Raw genomic sequence first — 23,898 nt, forward strand, 5'->3', positions numbered from 1 at the left:
TGCCTTTTCTAATCTGCAAAAAGACACAGTGGCTCTGAACTCAAGATAAGAATGCTGAACAGTATTGTCCAGTAACAGCATATTCTGCCTCTAGTGTAGGTGTCCAGTTAAAGGCTGGGTGGTCAGCCACCAAGGAATGCCCCACACCTACACTACTCCACATGGGGAAGTTGAACTACATGGCCTCTAAAGTTCCTTTCAGTCTGATGTCTCTGCTGCCTTGACTTTTTTCACTTTATTGCTATGAGTTATCCTGTGGATCTATGATCTCTCAAAATACCTCTCATACCTTCAATGGTACAATCTCTCAAATCTGCTTTAGTTTGGGAGCAAGAGAAAGAAACGATATCATATGCCAGCATGGGCTTATCATTCATGCTCTTTTTTGATTCACACACCTAAAGGTTATTAGGAAAAACAACCCAGTTCTCTCTAGGTTTTTCCAGAAGTTTTTCTGATGCCATTATTAAATAAGATACCATTTAGGTGATGGTAGCAGAGGGGAATACAAGTTTAGCTCAAACATTTCAAAAGATGTTAATCTATATTCAGAAGTAGTTATGGTTTCAACACAGGCCAAAATGACAGGAGTAGATATATTTTTATTAATGTGATAAGATCTATTTTTAAAAGAAATCTATGGAAAAAAGTACTTTATAATGTATATATCTGCCTAACTTTTCAAATCAGGCTTCATATTTATACAGCTTTATTTCCTAATGAATTCATCACCCTAAAGAATTTATTATGTAATTCATATTCCATTTGGACTCACCAATTCTCATAAGGATTCTTTAAGACAATAGTCACACTGGACATGCAGAAGATATGTACTCTTTCTACTTTGCTGTTTCATATATCTTTTCTTTCAAATAAAAAGTGAATTGAATCTTATTACATAATTTTATGAAACTGAAACTAACAGCATTATTACCATACTTCTATAGCACTTTATAATATAGAAATTAGTTTCAAATATATTACCTCATTTGAACTACAAAACACTGTAAAGTAGGCAGGAAGACTAAAACTTTTCAACTATCTACATATTTATTCAGTCTTTTATACAAAATAGGAAACATTTTTTTATATAAATATTTAGGCAATATACATATTAAAATAGCTTATAAGCAAAGGATGTAATTTTATAATTTTGCCTGTAGGAGGAGTATTAGGCAGCTAATTATTATCCCTTCTGCACAAATATATAAGTAAATTCTAAATTTGCTTTATTTAAATTTTAATTTTGTTTTATGTTAAATTAAATGTTATTTTTAATAATATTTAATAGTTTAGGGGGAAAAAACCCTAGAACACAATCTTTTTCTCTCCAATACAATTGTTTTAAGAAGGAATACACATTCTTACCATTACCCCTGCCTTATTTCAGGCCTCATGTACCAGTTTCCTTTTCTCCATTCTCTCTCTTTCTTCCTTTCTAACAGATTCTGCAGGTGGAATCATCTTTGCCAAACCAGATTACAACACTATGATAAAAAAACCAACTATGGATCTATGCATGATGAATGAACTGTTGAGTGTAGCATATAGATCCACCCATAACCTTGACTCAAACTTTCTATAGTACACATTGCTGCAATCCTTCCCAGAAGCCATTTTGCTCTTTCTTCTCTCTAACTGGATCAGGATTCAGGTAAGGCATCTTTAGCTTTCAAGAAAAGGGGTCTGACTTCAGCCACTAGTGGTTAAGGGAATGACTGTTCCAGGTTGGGTACAGATTCCCTATTAGCACAGTCAAACTAAAAGAAAGAAATTTTAATCCATCTTCAGGATTAAAGCATGTTGGGTCTTGCTCTCACACATACACACCTCTTCCCATCCCACTAGTTATGAATAAGACATGATCAAATTCACTGGCAGCCATTTTATGGTGATGGATTTAAGATGAAGTCAAAACTAAGGAAGGTAGAGAAAAATTATGGAACAAACCCCCAAGATACTATGGGTGTAACACGCTCACACTCACATGCTCCACTTGTACATGCCTGCACCTGCCTTCCTTCCCTCACCTTTTGCCTTCTCTGCCTCCTAAATACTCTCCAATCCAAATGCTTTTCTTGAGCCTTCGATCAAAATTAATATCACCATCTGAGACACCACAGTTCTTTTATGTATACTTCAACTATAAAATTTAAACATCTATTTGAATCCCTAATAACCTAAGTCATTCAAGAGCAGGTATGATAGCTGTTTCATCTTGCCGTCTGCACAGTGTTTAACACAGAGCAATCATTCCAGGAGAGATTCTCGAACTGAATGATATATAGTAATATTCATGTCAAGCTGTTTTGTAGTATTGACATAAGTCAACGATACAAAATAGTTAACGTTACTGTTTGCCAACAACTTTATTCAACTGTTAATGGTCTCATCCTAATATGAACCTCAAACTTTCCCTTCAGCCGATCCTCGAAAGTCTTCAGTAGAAAGAAATGATAGGTCTGAATTTTCTCTTTTCCTTATAAATCACATCTAAGTAAGCCAAAGGTCACAAACATGAAAGGTTAACTTCTTCACTTCTTCACTACAACTTTATTTTAATTCAGCAATTCCTCTTGAGTTTCTCATAGTACTTTCTCTTGAATCTCTGTTGTAGTAGGTGCCTTTTGTGGTGGCTGGCATTCCCACAAAGCTCACTGCCCCCCCCCCCTTTTTAAGGAACTTCCTTCTGCCCCAGTCCATCGAGTCATAGAGTCACAATGTGTGGGCTTCAACGACCTATCTACACTGTGAGATCCATCAGCCTTGGCTGCAGCTGACTAAAGCCAGATCACTCTGAATCCCTTCCACAGGAAATCTATAATTGGGACCTGGACATTCTGGGATTGTCTCCTGAGTAGGCTTATTCTGCAATATTCTTCATCAGTTAAAATTTATCGCAAACTTATACTGTGTGTTAGTGAAGCTACATTTAAAAAAAGCTAGAAAAGTTGTGATCCTCATCACCAACCTTCTTCTTAATCCTCTGCCATGGGAAAAATAAAAGAGTCTCCAAAAAACAAAGGAATTTGGTCACCAAATTCAAAAAGTCTAAAAGGATATTACTAATCTTATTTCTATTAATCTTAGCATTAGCAAATTTCTATTTTCCTTGGCACAAACATAAACACATTTCTTATTTTAGACAGTGAATTTAAGCTTCTGGCTTCTCTAAATTTATCTAAACCCAGCAGTTAAGTGCTTAGTTTTGACCTAACCAGCAGGGGTCAGAGTCAGAACAAAAACAACCTAATGAAGGATTCCACGGAAAGACATCAACCATATAATGAGCAAAAATCAATTGCTTGCCAAACTGCAGAAAAAATGTGTAAATGGCAAGTATCTCAACAAAAATATCAAAAAGTACACGGCTTCTTTTAAAAACACGTCTAACAATTGTTAAAGTCTTAAAAAGGCCTAATGAGGAAATGCTGATATTCTAATAAAAATAACACCATAAAAAACAAAAATAATTAAATTATAACCCTGGAGCTGGCTGTAGCAGATTATGAAAGCACATAAAAAAACTTTAGTTACTTTACAGACAGCTTCCCAAAGTTTGCATTAAGAACAAATTCAGGTTATCTTAATTCTGTAAAAAACATTTTTTTAAATGGTGAAATTATATTCTGAAAATAACTTACTTGTTACATCAGTCTTTATTCCTGCAAGCTTCAACAGAGGTTCAACCTTCTCACAATAGATCTGTATAGCTTCTTTTTTATGACTTTGGGGATTAAGGAGTATTTTTAATGACTTCGGTCTGTTTGAGAAACCTAAAAAGAAAACATAAATGCAAGATTATAAAATCTCTGTCAGCATTTTTGTCTTTCCCTTTAAAATGACACCCAACTCTGTTAGGATGTTATATACATATTTAAATAGTATTTGCTATTTTTATTTGAAATTCTTGCAAGAGTATTACTGAATATGGCATTATTTTAAAACATCTGCAAAAAATATTATTTTAAATTCTCCTTGCAGTGAAATAGGTATATCCCTCTGAAAATCATGAGTTATAACAAGCATTTAATTTTTGAAGGAAGATGTAAATAAAAGCAACTTTATGAATGCTAGGCAATGCTTATGTATATTTACCAAAGCACGGATAGTATATCAAGCATTTGTTTCTGGGAAAAAAGCAACGGTCTGTAACAAATAGAAGGGTACATTTCCTCTCCTTAGATAAATATGCTCATTATTGGAATTGGGCACCCCAGTGACCCCAGGGCTACCAACGCCTGACCTACTATTCTGCCCTAGGGCAGAACAGAGTGAGCAGGGGTGGTCAGTGCCAGCACCCAGAGCAATGCATGCTGGTAGCTAAAAAGAGGACTTAGGTCACAGTTCAAGCCTAAAAAGGGGCCAGGGGAGAAGGAACTCTTCTCCTGGGAATTGGGAAAGCAACGCCTCAGCAGGGATTCGATGATAGTGCTGCCTCACAGTTGGGGCTGAGATTTGATACTACAATTTGCTGGGCTTGCAAGATGCTTATCACTTAGAACCCAGTTGGAGCAGGTGCAAAGCAAATTTTCTGCTGTTAGGAAGGGGCAGGAGGGACCAAGGAGCCAAAAGAAAGTTGACAACCGTTTCATTTATGGTAAGCTGCCTTCAGAGGGCCACGTTTCAAGGTTAAAAAGCAGTTACTAACAGTAACTAACAGTTACTAGCAGTTACTAACAGTTTTAATAAAACTGTTACTAAAGACAAGTGAAAATGTCCACAACACCAAAGTGAGTGTTTCAGACCTCAAGTAGAGGCAATATTTCATTCATTTCCCAACACATTTGATACAATAAAATCTTTCAATAGCACATGTTGTTTCGAATTCAGGGAGAATTGTGCATGAGGAAGAGGTAGGGCCGTACTGAACTTTTAAAATAATCCCCGTAAAATTGCCCAGGGTCCCTGTTGCGGTAAGAAGCCTGTCTCAGCCTCCCAATCTTCCAGGCCGGAAACCTAAAGACCATGCTCAATGCCGTCTTTTTCTCAATTGCTGCATGTGAACGAACGCCCACATTCACACGATGGTAACTGCTTGCGCCCACGCCACCTGCCCTCTCTCGCGCGGCCAGTGCGCGGTCCCCTTGCGTCTTCCCTTTGGCGGCACTGCCGGCCTCCCAGCTCCCATCACTGCTGCTCTGTGCAAAAGCTGCAATGGCCCATCGCTGCCTGCGGAGCAAGCCCGAACCCGCGAGACGACACTTGGAGGCCTCCCTCTCCCAATCCCACCCCCCTGTCTCACGCATATTCAAGAAACATGTTTTGAGCACTTGTACTGAGTACTGGGAAGAAGGGCAAAGCGATTAACATGGGGTTCGTGCCTTAAAAGAGGAAGACATGCACAAATACAAGCAGCACCGGACAGCGCTGACTTGTTAACAGAGGCACAAAGTATGACGGGAGCATATGACAGGGTGCTGCTTAACTCTTATTAGGGATCTGCAAAAGGCTTCAAGAAGAAGGGAGTATTCCAGTGGGACTTTTGGCTCATCCTGTTTTCACTACCTAGAATTCCCGCCTTCCCTAGCTCACATCCCACCCCGTAGCAAAACAGAAGGTGGGACCAGGGAGAAAATTCTAGGCGGTGAGACCAGCCTGAGCGAACGCGTGGAGCTCGGTGCGTGCATGCACAGGGTTTTATGTTCCATTTCAACTTCCTTGTCTTGGTCCAGATCCACTGTATTACTGCCAAATGCCAAGTCTGCCAGGCCTTTCTTTGTTCTGGCACTTTCCCTTTCTACTCCCCCCCATCCCCATTTTTGTCAAAATTCTACCATTTTTTCAAAGCTCACTCCAAATACCACTTCCTCACCGGACGCTTTCCTAATAGCCAACAGAATTCATCTCTCTAGCTTTCCTGCTCCCAACTTACTCTACCTCTATATCATTTACACACACACACAAAAAAAACTCTGATGAAAGACCCAATATCTTGGAACTTCCACTGGCCAAACCTGGGACAATACAAATTGGAAAATGACAGTAATATATTACACCACATTACATTTTTTAAATACCCAACCCCATGAGTAATACTGACACTAAACAAATAAAGGACAATAAGGGAAAGTCTGTACTATAGTAGAATAACAATTAACAAATAAAGAAGAAATTATATAGTGAGAAAATTACTATTTTCAGCCATCATAATGGCTCATGATTCAGGCAAAAATCAGCAATAGATGCTAAAACCATTCAGTGACAGTCAGTTGGGGACCAAAATATCTACATATTCTTAAACTCTGTCCCTCCTCACTACTTTAATTACAAAGCGTATCACTCTTTAAAGGAGAATAAAGCAACAACAACTAAGTGTAATGTGCGATTCTGTCTCAGGTAAAAAAAAAAAACTACCCTAAAGGACCATATTGCTGTCTTTTAACCAGGAAGGACTAAGCAAATAAACCTAGGGCTTACTTTTATTAAAACACAGCAGGAACAAGAAATTCACTCTAAACCCATAGGCCAAGAGTCAGATTAAATATCCAGATTAAGTTTACTTCAACTGGTAAATTTATCAAATATACCACTTCATTTCTCAAGCAGCGGCAGTTCCAGTAAGGACGGTGTTATCACAAAAAACACTTTTATTTTCCCCCTTCCTATATTTATTCACAAAGAACTGCATGCCTGCTACGTGCTGGGGGTGGGGGGCGGTACTAGAAGTTGAGGCTCCGTCAGTGCACAAGAAAAGCCTGTGCCCTCAGGAGGCCTCCCTTCTAATGGCAAGAGACAGAAACAAGAGAATTTAGAGTATGTCAAGCAGTGTAAGTTCTAAGGATAAAAATGAAACAGCAGTGAGAGAGAGGAAGGGCAAAGGTGGAAGCAACGTCCTGGCTGGGGAAGGTCAGATCATCCAGAATCTTGCAGGCAGCCAAAGGATCACTTTGGCTCCTGTGCGGAAAGCAGACACACTAGGAGCAAGGACTGACAAGCAGGAACCATTGCAATGTTCCTGGGAGGAAATGACTGTGCTTGGGCTGGAATAGTTGCAGTGGAGGTTGTAAGAAGAGTTAGAGTCTAGCTATATTTTGAAGATAGAGTAGACAGGATTGGTCGACTCTTTGAATATGGTGTATGAGAAAAAAAGAGTCAAGGAGTAGTCAAATGTATGTCTGGATAAGGGGAAAGTGAAGATTTAAGTGGGTAAGGACTACTGAAAAAGTAATAGAAGCAATAAATTGTGGTCTCAGTAGGTTTGAAGAATTTTAGGAGTTGGGGGAGTAGATCAGATGAGCTAGAAAGACAAGGCAACAGGTGGAGGTAGGACGCTTGAAACTGAGATTGAGGGAGTTATTGGTAATGACAATAACAAAATCTGATGAACTCCATATTCATTAGAATCACTGGAAGGGCTTCTTAAAACACATATTCTGGGCCTCAGCCCCAGAGTTTTAGTTTCGGTCATCTGAGGTGGGCTCTGACAATTTATATTTATAACAGGTTCCCAGATGATCCTGATGTTGTTGGTCCAGAGACCATAACGGATTGAGAAACTCTCCTCTAGAAGGATGACTGTATGAGGAGGTGCAGGATGAAGTAAAGAGCAGTCAAGATCCTTGAAGGAGAGGAGGCCTGAAACTAAGAGAACTTCCACAGAAACACATAGAATCATAACAGCAGCAGTGTCGAAGAGAGTGACAGTGAGATAGGAGCTAAAGACTTCACGGAGGAAAGAGAATGACCCAGTGTCTGTACAGGACTGCAACAAGTGGAGCTAGTTAGAACATCTGATGGACTGAGTATCAGTGCAGAGGGTTTTAAAGAGAGGAACGAGATAAAATAGTCTCAAAATAGCTGTGAGATGGAAGCAAGACATGAAGATATCTACAAGACCTCCAGGACCGGTGGTAGGAATGTATGTCCGAGAAAACATTTGCCACTTGAGAGGACTGGGTGAAACTATAAACCCCGGAAGAGCTGGGTCTCTCCACTAAAGAAGGTGAAGGGAATGTTCGGAAAAGTGGTTGAGGCTATAGGAGATTTTGTTAATGACGGACTGTTCACTCAAGAGGGAAGAGTAAAACAGTGTCTGGAGTTGAGGAGAGTGGGGGAAAGGTGTCAAGTTAGAGGAAACACAGAGCTTAGAAGGATGGGGGTCCAGGAGATGAAGGGCCTTAGGCAGTGACCTTGTATGAAAGAGGTAAGAATTGTTTGTCGCAGTTAGGGTTGGAGAGTAGGGCTGGGGGGGTGGGGAGAGGAGGTCTTGCTCCAAGGACATAGAGCTCTAAGAACTTGACTTCTGTCCAAGCAGTGTCAAAGCTGGGGAGAAGCAATGTGGCCTGGAGCTGGAGGAGTTCCCCTTTCCCTCTCAGCAGGCTGGGCAGTGCTGGAATCTGAACCCAGGTCTGTCTGAGACCCTAGGCTACACTCTTCACCAAGTGACCTCAGTGCAAACATTCTGTATTGAGAACAACATGCTTGTTTTCTGTACAGGTTAAAACATACATGTGGTACAGAATTTAAAATCTCCTTATTCAGCCCATTCCCTGATATCTAGTTTCCCTCTTGGCAAACAATCCCTGATACCACTTTGAGATTCCTAAAATATTCTGTATATATACAAACATGCATGCATATACTCTGTGGCTTTTCACAAAGACAGCAGCATCCCTATACACTATTCTGTATCTTGTTTTTTCCTTTTACTATTTTCAAGATGATTACATATCACTACACAGAATGCCATCTCACTCCACTTAAAGCTGCTTAGTATTCTTCTGTATGAATGAACCTCAACTTAATTAACCAGCCCCCTGGATGGATATTTAGGTTTCCAGTCTTTCTGTACTTCAAATAATGCTGCAATGAGTGCTATTTCACATCTATTTGATGGAAAATAGACAAACTGCAGGACAAACTTCTAGAAGTAGAATCATTGGATCAAATAATATGTACTCCGAAGACTTTACCATATATTGTCAAATCACTTGCCATAGAAACACCTTAGAGTTGTGACCAAAAAAAAAAAAAAAAAAATAGTGGATGCTTGAGTAAAAGTAACTGGTCTTAAATCTTGACTCTGCCATCTATCAACTGTGTGAGTTTGCATTACTTGTCTAACTTTTCTTCAATTTCCTCATCTGTAGTATGGGGATGATAATAGTGTTTTCTGCATAGAGTCATTATGATGACTAAATAAAGAAATGTAAAAGTGTTTAGAAAAGTGCCTGGAAAAATATTCATGGTACATGGTAAATATTCAATAAGTTTGCCTGTTATTATTACTACCAATATATACCTTATCAATAACTTACATTGTCTGTTTTCTTACATCATAAACATAAACCCAGAGTATTTTTAAACTTTTTGACCTTTGACAAATAAGAAGTGAAAAATTATATCTCACCCTAATTTCAATTTACATTTCTGTCATTGTAAGGGAGGTTGAGAAACTTTGCAAATGTTTCTTTTTTTATGAGTTGTCAGCTCCTATCATTTACCAATCCTTTCTTTGTATTTTCTTTGTCATATTAATTATAGCAGTGCTTTGTACAGTAAGAAAACTAACATTATTTGTTACATGAATTACAAATACTTTTCCCAGTGTGTCCTTGCCTTTAATTTTACTTATGGTGTTTTCTCTGTGCTGGAAATTTCCATCCTTTTGTAGCGATTGTTGAATTTATCAATCATTTCCTTTATGGCCTCTGGGTTTTGTGTCATATTTATCACTCCCCTTTTATTCTCATACTTCTAGAGTCTCGATTTCATACTTTTCTTTAATCTTATCTGAAATTTATTTTGATAGAAAGCATAAAATTGGGATTTGACTTAATTTTTTTCCAGAAGGCTATCCACTTACAATATAATTCATTGTATAACTCATCTTTCTCATAGATTTTAAGTGCCATCTTTAGATATACTAAATTTCTGGATGTGGTTGGGTCTTTTTCTGAACTTTCTAGTCTGATATCTATTGATCTATTCATATGTCAGTACCATGTTTTTAAATACTACAGTTTCATAATGTGATTTAATAGGTTGATAAGACTGGTCTCTCCTTCCTTATTACTTTTCTTTTAAAGAATTTTTCACATCTATTTTTGCTTGATTTTACACGTAATCTTTGAAATCAATTTGTCTAGTTTAAAAAATTCTTCTATTTTACTGGGATTGCATTAAATATAAATTATCCTAAGAAAATATAACACTTCTATGATGCTGGATCTTTCTGTACAGAAATATGGTATGTTTTTCCGTATTATTAAGTCTTCTATGTTCCTCAGTACCACGTCAAACATCTTTCAAATAAATGTTCAACAATTCTAGGTTTTTCATCTTTTCTGTTGCTGCTGTCAATATGTCTCTTCCCTTAATTCGTCTCCTAACTGGCTATTGATTGCATATATCAAAACTACTGATTTCAAACACCAAACACCTAACTATTTCCTTAATACTCTCATTGGTCATCACAGGTTTTCCCTTTATTCTCTTGGATTTTCCAGGTTAACAATAATTTTACCTGCACATAATGATCATTTCCCCTTTCCTATTGTCATACAAATCTGTTCTTTTTCTCTAGTCTACTTGCATTGGTTGGTTATTCCAGAAGAATGTGACTAACAATGCTGATAAAGGACACTCCGATCAGTTCTGAATTTAATGAGAATACTTAAAATGTTTTCCATGAAGCCTTTAAAATGAGATATATACTCATGTTGATAACATATTCACCTGTTCTTATTTTACGAAGAGCTACTTGACATTCATGGGTTAGACATCTGTAGTTTTCCTTTTTTGGACTTGCATTGTCAGATGTTGGTAACAATTTCATGCAAGCTCTACACAAAAAATCAGGGAGTTTTCTTTTTCTTTGAATGCTCTGGAATAGTTTAAATAGTATTGAAGTTTCCTGATCCAAAAAGATATAGTAGATGTCCCTGGGAAAATACCAGAGTCTGGTGCTTTATTAAGAGTACACCCAAAATTCCTGCTTCTTTGGTATTAATTGGTCTGTTTAGATTTTCTTCTGGGGTCAGTTTGGCCAGTTTTCCTCCTAGACAATGCATTCATTCACTTCATCCTGCTACTAGGATGCAGGCCAGGTTGGCCCCTGGATCCCAGACATAGGCCTCCCACCAAGTAGTACTAGCAACAGTATTTCCCCAAATAATCACGATTAATCATCCTCACCAACATAGGGAGTTTGATTTTTTTTTTTTTTTTGTCATTTGTTGGTTCAGTTATATAGTTCAGCAATGTGGCCAGGTTATTCTAAATGTCCAGTTCATTCGAACCACTGTCACGTTCCCATGTGAAAGTGTTCTTCCATCATACTAAACCCTCTAAGTCAGCAGAGTTCAAAGTTGCAGAGGCAAGAAACCAAAATATTGTGAGTGGGTCATTGGATGTGAAGGTAATAGATGACACTTCTACTTCCACTCTTTGGTTCATAGACCCCTGTATTCTGTTTATGAAACTAAAAACTACTTTAATATCACAAGGTTTTGTCTCTCAGCTAGAATACAAGATGATACAATGGGAACATAGTAAGACAAGTGAATCCCATAGTTGTCAGCCAACTGTCTCACTACTTTTGATGCAAATGAGTCCCTTGATCAGAAGCAATATTGCATAGGATGTAAATTTATTGAGCTACACCTTTAGTAAGGCCACGAAGGATAGTGTTGGCAGAAGCATGATGGGCACAGAATGCAGATTCATATCTACAGTAAGCATTCATAGCAGCAAGGATAAGCCACTGACATTTCATGATGGAGTGTATCCAATGCAATAAACCTATCACAGGGTAGTTGGCTGGTTGTCTAGGTAGGATATAGTGCCATATGGTGCTCAAGGTTGATTTGTTCGCAGGTAGAGCACTTGGCAATGGTGTTAGTATAACCAGCCTTGGTGAGCAGAAGTGCTTGTTGTTAATCCCATATATTTCTCCCATCCCTACACCAATGGTACTTTGTTTATGCACCTATTGTGCAAACCCTGGGGATGCTCTGCAAAGATGCTGATTGACATCTGTAGAATGGAGCATCTTGCCTACCTGATTATTTACTCTAAATAAATTCTCTTTGGTAACCATTTATATAAAACATATATGTCTTCATATGCTGTTCTCTGTGGAAGTATACTTTTTACCTCATAATCTTTTTCATCAATCTTCTTCCAAATTCCTCACAATTTGGCCAAGCTCCTAAGCACCGTCCTTGCATTGATATATATCAATCCCTTGGCCATCACTCCTTGACAACTACTATCAACTGTTTGAAGTTCTGCCCACCAGAAAGATTTCCCTTCCCTGTTATCTTAGAAACACTTTTGAGAGGGGTGAATGCTTTCAGTAGCTCATTTTTGTTATATCATGCAGAACCAGCTTTAAACTAGGCCCCTTAATTTCCTAGTGTACAGGTCATAGAAAATATCTCAAGAGGCTGCACGTATGCGGTGAAGAGAAAAAAAGCAATGCAGCAATGGTTGTAGGACACCAGTATATTCAATGCTCCAGATTTATCTCCTCCTGCCCTTTAATATTATCTCTATAAAACACCTTTCTACCTGAAACAGCTAGAGCACTTTATGTTTTATTCAACTGAAATCTGATCAACACATATGTCTAACAGACATCTCAAGTTTAACATATTCAAAACTGAAATTTTGATTTTCCTCACCAAACCTGGTCTATCTACCATGACTTCCCCATCTCACTAAATGACAACTTCATCTTTCTAGTTGCTCATGTCAGAAATTTTAGCACCTTACTCTGAAAATGGATAATTCAAAATAACTAATTAGGCATTTATCCTCCCTTTTTAATGTGCACTATAGTTTTGAGTAACCAAATAGCCCCAGTTGCAGAACCAACATCCTTTTATTATAGAAGAATGCTACTAATTTAGAAAAAATGATTTAATTAGAAAATCGCCATGTTGCTACCCTTAATTAAATAATTTGTTCAGGCAAGTCTAATCAATAAACGTTAAAACCATTAGGTGAAATATTTATCAAGAACTAGATATTCCCCTGGTCCCTAAGTACCACTCAACAAATTTCCTGCTAGTTTTAAATAGAAACATAACACTAGAGGGATCAGGCTCTTACTTCTTGACTCAGGGAACAATCTCAGCCTCATTAATTGTGGGACAGTCAGTATTATGTGCCACCTGACAAGACAAACTATGAAATACACAGTACCATTTATGTCTTGCCCAAAATGTCCAACATGAATCTGATTAAGCCTTTAGATTGAAAATCCAGTTTATGGGAAATACAGGGAATAGAAGAACAAGTTAAATGATACCACAGAAAAGCAATCAGACAGTGGTTCAGCAGTATTGCTCCAAGTGTGGCCTTCAGAATGACAGCTCAGCATAACCTAGCAGCTCATTAGAAAGGGCCACTCCAAACCCATTGAATCAGAATTTCTGGGAGTGAAGACAATCTATATTTAATAAGCTTTCCAAGTGACTCTTACGTGTGCTAAAATGTCTACAGGACAATAATCTGGCCTTTTTTATAAATCAATGTCAGAGAGAATAAAACAGATGAGGAGGGGAATGTTGTAATATTATAGTTCAAATGTATTTAAATAAATAAATGATTCTTAATTGCACACTGGTTGGTACAAATTAGCTATAAAAGGCCTTATGACAAACACCAGAAATTTAATATAGACCAGGTATTAGATGATAATAAACAATTATCCTTCATTCATTTGGTCGGGTAATGCTATTCGGTTATCTGTGAAATGTCTGTTTTTAGAAATGCATTCTGAAATATTTCTGGAAGATATACTGTGATGTCTGTAATTTAAAACACGATGAAAAAATGAAATGTTTGAAGCAAACATGGAAAAATGTTAAGACCTGTATAATCAAGGTTATGGAAATATGGATGCCTCTTATAAGTTTTAAAATATTTTCTATATGTTTGAAATTTTTCGTAGTAAAGTAAAACTATCTTGGTGTCATCTTTGACTTTTTTTCCTCTTAATATCATCCATATCCACAATGTCAGTCAATCCAGCCAGCTCTGTCTTCAAAAATGATTCCAAAGCCTAACCACATGTCACCACCTCTTCTGCTCCTGCCTTGATTTAAATCACCATCTCTTGCCTGGATTATTACAGTTTCCACTTAGCTGGTCTCCTGCTTTAATCCTTTTATCTATTCACATAGTCTACTCTCCACTTAGCAGCGAGATTATCCATTTAAAAAATGTTATAATCATGTCACTCCACTGCTTAAAAACCCCAATGGCTCCCCATTTTTCTCAGAATAAAAGTCAAAACCTTATAAAGCTAGCAAGATGCTTCATGACCCACCCCCAATCACCTCTGTACCTACACTGCCCCCTGCTGATTTCACTCTGAACATGACCTTCTTGCTCAATTCTTTGCACTTCCTATTTCCTCTGCTTGAAACATATTCCCTTAGATATCCATATGGTTCCCTTTCTCCCACTACTTTCAGCTTTTTTCTAAAACTTAACAATCAATGAAGGCTTCCTTGACCACTCTGTATACAATAGAAAATACTTTCCTCCCACTGCCTCGTAGTACGTACCATCATTTGACATCATAAAAATATATTTGATTTTTTTCAATTCCCTCTCTACCACTAGAATATAAGCTCCTTGAGGTCAAGATCTTTGTGATTCTAATCTCTGCTATATTTACTAGTTCTAAACCCAGAACAATGGCACACAGTAGATACCCAATAAATATACATCCTGAATTAATAATCTTTTTTAAAAAATTAAAGAAGAATAAATTATAAAACTACAATTCCAATTGCAATAAAGAAAATAAAAACTCAACACTGCAAAACAATAATTTAAGTGAAAATCTTTTCTCTTTACATTGCTGCAATATAAAATAAGTACAAAATTGTAACCATTTATATTAATTTCTAAAATAAAACAAAAAGGCTAAGGCAAATACTTAGTAAAGAACCAAAGATCAATCAAAAGTTTTTGTGATAGGCATCTAAATCCTTTAGAAGAAACATTTAGCATGGAAAAGCTAACAACCTTTTATTGCTGCCAAGTTAAGCTTAAAAAAAAAAAGTAATTCAATCCCTAGCTCATATCTACTCCATAAATATACAAGCCTAAAGTGAATGGAAAAATCATATTTAAGAGCTGGTAAAATCTTTCCTAAATTAAATTTCTTAATTAAATTTATTACAGCATTGAAAATAAATACTGACACTTTTGCTCAGAACTTAAAATAAATCAGTCTGCCTTTCAGAAACAAATCATCAGTTATAATAAAAATCAGACAGAGGACCTGAAAGAAACAGCCTTTGGTCTACATGACACTAGTTTGTTTTGAAAAGCAACCTCTCTTGCCCTAGCCTGTGCTTGGGCTGGGAGTGTTGCCCCTCAGCCCCAACAGGCACTGTGGTTTCATCACCTCACAAGAGAAAGGAAAATGCAGAGAAGCAGGTGGCTGAGGGGATGGCACCGGGAAGGAAAGATGAAGCCAAGACAAAATTTGCCAGTCGAAACTGCCAAGTGATTTAGTAAACCTACTGAGCATGAAAAGAACTATAACAATAAGAAAAGCATCTAGAGACATTGACACTAGATTAGAAAGGTAAGGAGGAGGAGAAAGTTTTTAAAATTTTCATAACATTAATTAATAAACACAAAGGGGACAGCTTAATTGTTTATGAGAAAATAGGCACGTGTATCCCAGCCCTATTGACTAACCAATAAATATTTCCATGCAATATAGAAATATGCTACACTATAAGAATTTACGTAAAATCGCTAGCTACAAAGAACTCCATGAAAAACATTTTTATATTATGACAACACAAAGCATCAAGTAGCCATGATCTGGCTCTCACTTCATCCAATTACGACAAACTGTTTACTATGAAAGCTACATTGAGACACCTAAATCCCCTAAACTCCTTGGAAAAATAAATTTCAAAGTGGTAATTATGATTTATTCATAATTTTATAATAGTGTAAGCATCCCCCTGATAGATAATCCGAGATTAAAATATAGGCATGACTCAACATTAATATGCAACTGACTTGGTTCTCAATCCTTTGGTAATCTCTCCATTCACACTCTGGAGTATAGACCTTTTTAGCACACCAGTTTGCAATGAACCAGCAATGTAAAACAGAATGGCCAACTGTTCTTCTGTTAGTAACAAATGTGCTAATATGTACTAGTTTAAACTTGATCTATCAGTGAGTCAATGAACCATGAAGGGTGGAGGTTAATCAGGGTGTTCTCCAAACAAAGGCTCATGAGAGCGGCAGGGACGCCACTCCCAGACTCACATCTGTGCTGTTTTGAGTCAGCACGATGGAGATGGCATGGTGTTCATCAAAGTTAAGATCCCAGAACCTTGTCATAGTCTTGTGTATATTCACGACTCTTTTACATGGAAAAGCCACCAAATTGCTGCAAATATAAAACCCAAACACAGGAAATAAAAAACCTCAGTTAACCACAATTCTCAGGAGCTATTAATATTAAACTATACCCAGTTAATGTGTAACAATGACGGTAAAAGCCTTTCACACATAAGATGTGACAACTTCCCAGTAGAGCTCAGAATTGGAGATATTTTATTAGGCAATTTATATTAAAACTCATCAATTTCACTTTATTGTCAACAAAAGCTTATTGATGTGGATCTTTGCACATACAGATGAAAATAATTTAAATACCCTAGTCTACTAAAAGTAAAAACAAAGCCCTATAACTTCTATATTCACATGTAGCTTGCCAATGTAATCATATCTCTAACAGCCAAAATTGGCTGAACAGCAATTAGTAGAAAGAATCACCTGCTGCCAGAATAATCACCTCAATACTTCAATATTTAAATAATAAAGGAGCCAAGACTACTTGGAGAGAGCAAGAGTGAACAAGCACAGAGAGAAAGAAAAAGAAAAAGAAAATTCACCATATATATCATCCATTTATTTTTACCATTTTTTATCCTGATAAAATAAATTCTTATCCATTTTGGAAGATGCTATAGAGTAGACCTATTTAACTATATCACTTTTCCCAATAAAAAACCCAGCTGAAAAGAAATATATGTTATTGGCTTTGGGAAAGCTTTTCTCCTACTCGTAAGTCGACCACAGAATTAGTTAAAATAATTATCATTTAAATATAATTAACTCCACAAAACATCCAATTTGATGAAATAATTGTACAGTCAATCCTTCACAAACTATGAAATTATAAAAAATATTAGAGAAAAATTTCACAAACATATTTTAACTTAATGATTTTATCAGTTAGAAAGCTCAAAGTTTCAAAGTATCCTTTCTGGATCATATATAATTTGGTGTGACTTTTAAGGGAAAAGTATTTAGTAATCTGGAAGGCCTCAAAAAAAAAAAAAAAGAAAAAAAAGCCACTGTTCTTAGCATTCCAAGAATGTTCCATTGTAAAAATGAAGATTCTTGAAAAGATCTGTATACTGTAATATATGCTAAAGACCAATTTACAGAGAATTTAAGTTGATTTTTCAATTAAAGAATTGTGCAGTCTGCCATTCTTGTCTCCCACAAAGACAGACAAAACAAGGAACACACAACTACACTTGGAAGAAAATAGCTAAGGGGGCACACAGGGGCACATCAAGAGCGTAGCAGAGGTGCTGGTGAGCACAGAAATGCAGGAAAGCCACAAAGAGAACTGAAACAAATGCCCAACATCTACCACCCCATCCCCCAGCCAGGGGCAGCAGGGAACCAGGAGGGGCTTTTGCCTGCAAGGTGGGAAAGGAAGGGATGGAAGAGGGGGGAAGTAAGCAAGAGTTGCGCTGTGGACACCTGCAACCCAAGCTGCAAGGTAGCCACACAGCTTTTGCAGGCTGTGAGCCCAGTGTGGGGACAACTGCATTAATCCAGGGAGGAAGTTCACTCTGAGCTCCCCCTCTTCCCCTGGGGCCTGTGCTGCCACCACCTCACCATTTTGGAATTGGAGCCAACACCTGAGTACTTTTTGCCCTGGGGCCCAAAAGTCCCAGCATCTCCACAGCCCTAAGGCCCCCTCATCACACTGTGACTCCAGCAACCAAGCCCATGCTGTTCCCTGTATCCTAGGAACAGGTGGTCCAGCACTGTGTGGAGACAACCACCAGGACAGAGAGAGCCAGTGTGTACACTTTCTGGAGCCAGATAGCCAACTGATTGGGCTTTCTGTCCCTGTGGGCAGCCTTGTTCTATTCAGTGGAGTGCCTCTCAGGGGCACAGAGTCCTGTCTGTAGCTCCAGCAAGCTTTCCTTAGCAAGCTTTTCCTTTTCCTATAGCACCTTAGCAAACTTGTACAGGGTGGCCCACTCCAGCTGAAGAGCTACAGAGCAACCAGTGTCTCTCTTGGAGGCAGAGGGGCCCCTCCACAACCCCAGCAACCTTAAGTGAGCCAGCCCATTTCAGCTAAGGAGCTGCAAAGCAACCCAGTGTCTCTTTTAGGGGTGTGGTGGCCTGACCACTCAGTGACCTCATCCAGAGTGGCCCATTTCAGGTGAGGAACTGCGGAGTGACCCATCTTTCTTGGGGGCAGAGGGTCCGGGCCAACCCGTGATCCCAGAAGTCTTGCCCAGACTGGCCTATTTCAGCTGAACAGCTGCAGACTGTCCTAGCATCTCTCTTGGGTGTGTAGGGTCCTGCCCACGACCACAGCAACTTTACCCAGAGTGGCCCACTACAACTAAAGAGTTGTAGAGTAACACAGCATTTCTCTTGGGGGCACGGGGTCCCACCTACAACTGCAATGAACTCATCCAGAATGGCCTATTTCAACTCTGGAGCTTTAGAGAAACCCAGTGTCTGTCTTGAGGATGCAGGGTCCTACCCATGATCCCAGCAACCTCACTCAGAGTGGCCCACTTCTAAAGTGAAGCTGCAGAGCACCCCAGCATTAGTTTGGGGAGCACAGGGTCCCACCCATGGCCCTAACTACCTCTCCTAGAGATCCCCACGTTAGCTGAGGAGCTGCAGAGCACTTCGGTGTTTCTCTCAGGAGTTTAAGATCCCAGCAGCAGCCCCAGCAATGACACTTAGGGTTGTCAACTTTAGCTGAAGAGTTGCAGAGTGCACCAGCACTTCTTTTGGGGGTACAGAGCCCAGCCCAAACCACAGTGACCTCACTCCAAGATACCCACTTCAACTTAGGAGCTGCAGGGCACCCCCAAACTTCTCCCAATAGTCCAAGATCTCATCCATGACCCCTGCAACCCAGTCCAGTGTCACCCACTCCAGCAAGGAGTTGCCCAATGCTCCAGAGCCAAAGCCACAGAGGCACTCACAGACAACTCCAAAGTTGCACAGAGTCAAAGAAAATTAATGCACTCATCTAGAACCAAACCTAAAACACCCTACTCAACTGAAAGAACACAGAGAGTTTCTCTCTTGAAAAGTTACTCCAGAGTATTAGAAGATGTGATTGTTCCACCAAATGCCCAGACATCAATGTAGGCATACAAAAAACATGATAAAAACAAGGAAACATGACACCCCAAAGAAATATAATAATTATCTAGTACCAGATTCCAAAGAAAAATAGTCCATGAAATGCCTAAAAAGGAATTCCAAATAATCGTAAGGAAACTCAACAAGCTGCAAAAAAAAAAATAAAGACAAACAACACAATAAAATGAGAAAAAACAGAGCCAGACCCTTGGCTCACTTGGGAGAGTGTGGTGCTGGTAGCGCCGAGGCCGCAGGTTCGGATCCTATATAGGGATGGCTAGTGTGCTCACTGGCTGAGCGTGGTGCAGACAACACCATGCCAAGGGTTGCAATCCCCTTACTGGTCAAAAAAAAAAAAAAAATGAGAAAAAGCAATTTAGGATCTGAAGGAGAAATTCAACAAAGAGAGAGATATCATAAAGAGAACCAAGCACAAATCTTGGAACTGAAAAATGCATTAAATGAAATAAAAAATACAATGCAGACCTTAAGCAATAGGCTAGATCAAGCAGAAGAAAGAATTTCTGAACTTGAACACAGGTTTTTTGAAACAATCGAGTTAGACAAATAAAGAGGAAGAAGAATTTAAAAAATGAAGAAAGCCTACAAGGCCTACATATAACCATTAAGCATAGAAACATCTGTACTACAGGTGTTCTGGAAGGGAAGGAAAAGGGAAAAAGCATCAAAAACCTATTTAATGAAATAATAGCTGAAAATTTGCTAAGTACTGGGAGAGATAGGGACTTTAAGATCCAAGACACTCAAAGATTTTCAAAGACATTTAACCCAAAGAGGTCCTTTGACACATGTAGTCAAATTGTTAAAAGTCAAAGAAAAAGAGAAAATTCTGAAAACAGCAAAAGAAAAGCATCAAGTCACCCATAAGGAAATCCCTATCAGACTAACAGCGGATTTCTCAGCAGAAACCTTACAGGCCAAGAAAGAGTGGGATGATATATTCCAAGTTCTGAAAGGAAAAAACTGCCAGCCAAGAATACTATACCCAGCAAGGCTATCCTTGAGAAATGATGGAGAAATAGTGTCTTTCCCAGACAAGCAAAAAGTAAAAATTCACCATCATGAGACCAGCCCTAAAAACAATCCTTAAGGGAGTCCTACATCTGGAAGCAAAAGAATGATAACTACCATTGTGATAACACACGAAAAAAATAAAACTCACTGATAGAGCAGATACACAAAGGAGATAGAGAAAGAAATTATATGTTATCAGTACAAAAGCCCACCAAACAGCAAAGACAGACAATAAAAGAACAAGAAAAGAACAAAGGATATATGAAACAACCATAAAAATTAGTAAAATTTCAGAAGTACAGCAATAGGCAATAACTTTTAGTAACAACCTTCAATGTAAATAGATTAAATTCCCCATTTAACAGATATAGATGGGATGAACGGATTAAAAAACTAGACCCAATTATATGCTGCCTTATAAGAAACTCACTTCACCTGTAAAGACACATATAGGCCAAAAGTAAAGCAATGAAAAAAAAGATACTCTGTGCAAAAGGAAACCAAAAACAAGCAAGAGTATCTATCCTCAAATTGGATAGACTTTAAACCAAAATTACACAAAGTGACAAAGAAGGACATTATATAATGATAAAGGAATCAATTCAACAATATAACTGAAAATACATATATGCACCCAACATCAGAACACCCAGATACATAAAGCAAATATTATTGGATCTAAAGGGAGAGATAGATCCTAATACAAGAATAGGTGAGTACTTCAACATCCCTCTCTTAACAACAACAACAAAAAAATCAACAAAGAAACATTGGATTTAAACCATAGACCAAATGGACTTGACAGACATTTACAGAACATTTCATCTAACAACTGCAGAATATACATTCTTCTCATGAGCATGTGGAACATTATTCAGGATAGACCACAAGTTAGGTCACAAATCAAGTCTCAAATTTAAAAAAATTGAAATCATGTCAAGTATCTTTTCAGACCACAGTGGACTAAAACTAGAAATCAATAACAAACGAAACTTTGGAAACTATACAAATACATGGATATTAAACAACATGATCCTGAATGACCAATGGGTAGAAGAATTAATTATGCAGGAAATCAAAAATTTCCTGAAGCAAATGAAAACAGAAGTACATCATACCAAAACCTATGGGATACTGCAAAAGCAGTACTAAGAGGGAAGTTTATGGCAATAACTGCTTACATCAAAAAAGTAGAAATATTTCAAATAAACAATCCAATGTTGCACCTCAAGGAACTAGAAAAGCAAGAACAATCCAATCCTTGAATTAGCAGACAAAAAGAAAAAATCAAGATTAGAGTAGAAGTAAGTGAAATAGAGACCAAAAAAAAAAAAAAAAAAAAAAGATATACAAAATACCTATGAAACAAAAAGTTAGTTTTGAAAAGATAAAAAACTGATAAACCATTAGATAGACTAAGAAAAAAAGAAAGAAGACCCAAATAGTGAAAATTGCATATGAATAATGAGACATTACAACTGATGCCACAGAAATAAGAATTATTAGAGACTATTATGAACAACAATATGCCAAAAAATTGGAAAATCTGGAGGAAATGGATAAATTTCTTGACACACAAAACCTACCAGAACTGAACCAAGAAGAAACAGAAAACCTGAACACACAAATAATGAGTAATGAGATTGAACCGGTAGTCAGCAGTCTCCCAACAAAAGAAATCCCAGAGCTGGATGGCTTCACTGCTGAATTCTACCAATCATTTAAAGAAGAATTAATATCAATTCTTTCCATACAATTCCAAAATATCAAAGCACAGGGTATTCTCCCAAACTCATTCTATGAGGCCAGCATCACCATGATACCAAACTCAGACACGGATGCAACAAAAAAGGAAAACTACAGGCCAATATTGCTGATGAACATAGATATTAAAATTCTCAATGGAATACTAGCAAACAGAACTCAACAGCACATCAAAAAGATTACACACCATGATCAAGTTGGATTAATCCCAGGGATGAAAGAATGGCTCAACATATGCAAATTGATAAATGTAGTATACCACATGAAAAAAATGAAGGATAAATACCATATGATCATCCCAATAGATGCACAAAAGCATTTCAGAAAATTCAACATCTCTCCATGTTAAAGACTCTCAACAAATTAGGTACAAAAGAAAAGTATCTCAACACAATAAAGGGTATATATGACAAGCTCACAGCTAATATCATCCTGAATCGGGAAGAGTAGAAAGTTTTTCCTCTAAGAACAGGAACAGGACAAGATGCCCAGTCTCACCACTCCTATTTAACATATTACATGAAATTCTAGCCAGAAAAATTAGGCAAGAGAAAGAAATAAAAGGCATCCAAATTGGAAAAGATGAAGTCAAATTGTCCCTGTTTGCAGATGACATAATCTTATATATATAAAAACCTAAAGACTACACCGAAAAACTATTAGAAATGATAAATTCAGTAAAGTTGAAAGATACAAAATCAACATACCAAATTTGTTGCATTTCTACACACTAACAGCAAACCAGAAGAAAAAGAAACGAAGAAAGCAAGCCCATTTAAAATAGCTATCAAATAAATAAAATATCTAGGAATAAATTTAACCAAAAAAGTGAAAGATCTCTATAATGAAAATTATAAAACACTGATAAAAGAAATTAAAGAGGACACAAAATATGGAAAGGCATTCCATGTTTATAGATTGGAAGAGCTAATACTGTAAAAATGACCATACTACCAAGAGCAATCTACAGATACCATGCAATCCCTGTCAAAATACCAATGACATTCCTCACAAAAATAAAAAAAATCCTAAAATTCATATGAAACCACGAAAGATCCCAAATAGCCAAAGCAGTCCTGAGCAAAATGAAAAGTCCTGACTTTAAAATATACTACAAAGCTATTATAACCAAAACAGAGTGGTCCTGGCATAAAAACAGACACATGGACCAATGGAACAGAAGAGAGAATCCAAAAATATACACACGTATTTATAGCCAACTGATCTTTGACACAGGCACTGAGAATATGCATTGGGGAAAGGATAGCCTCTTTGATAAATGGTGCTGGAAAACTGGATATCCATATGCAGAAGAATGAAACTAGACTCTTATCTCTCACCATATACCAAAATCAACTCAAAATGAATTAAAAAGTTAAATGTAAGACCTGAAACTACAAAACTACTAGGAAAAAAACATAAGGGAAACACCTGAATTAGTCCGGGCAAAAGTTTTATGAAGAAGACTTCTAAAGCACAGACGACAAAAGCAAAAATAGACAAACAGGATTACGTCACACTAAAAAGCTTCTGCACAGCAAAAGAGACAATCAATAGAACAAAGAGGCAACCAGCAAAATGGGAGAAATTATTTGCAAACTATTCATTTGACAAGGGATTAATATCCACAATACACAAGGAAATTAAACAACTCAACAGGAAAAAAAAACCAAATAGTCTGAT

At 37.6% G+C, this 23,898-nt stretch overlaps 1 protein-coding gene across 1 annotated transcript in view; it reads right to left on the bottom strand.

Annotated features, from left to right (window-relative positions):
* CERKL (ceramide kinase like) overlaps window positions 1-23,898 on the bottom strand; it is a 120,851-nt gene that overhangs the window by 35,153 nt on the left and 61,800 nt on the right. Inside the window, exon 3 of the mRNA XM_063085928.1 lies at window positions 3,645-3,776. Within this exon, the coding sequence (XP_062941998.1) occupies window positions 3,645-3,776 (132 nt within the window). The remainder of the gene's footprint in view (window positions 1-3,644; window positions 3,777-23,898) is intronic.

The sequence above is a fragment of the Cynocephalus volans genome, chromosome 1, assembly GCF_027409185.1.
Source record: "Cynocephalus volans isolate mCynVol1 chromosome 1, mCynVol1.pri, whole genome shotgun sequence".
In the NCBI taxonomy this organism is placed as follows: Eukaryota; Metazoa; Chordata; class Mammalia; order Dermoptera; family Cynocephalidae; genus Cynocephalus; species Cynocephalus volans.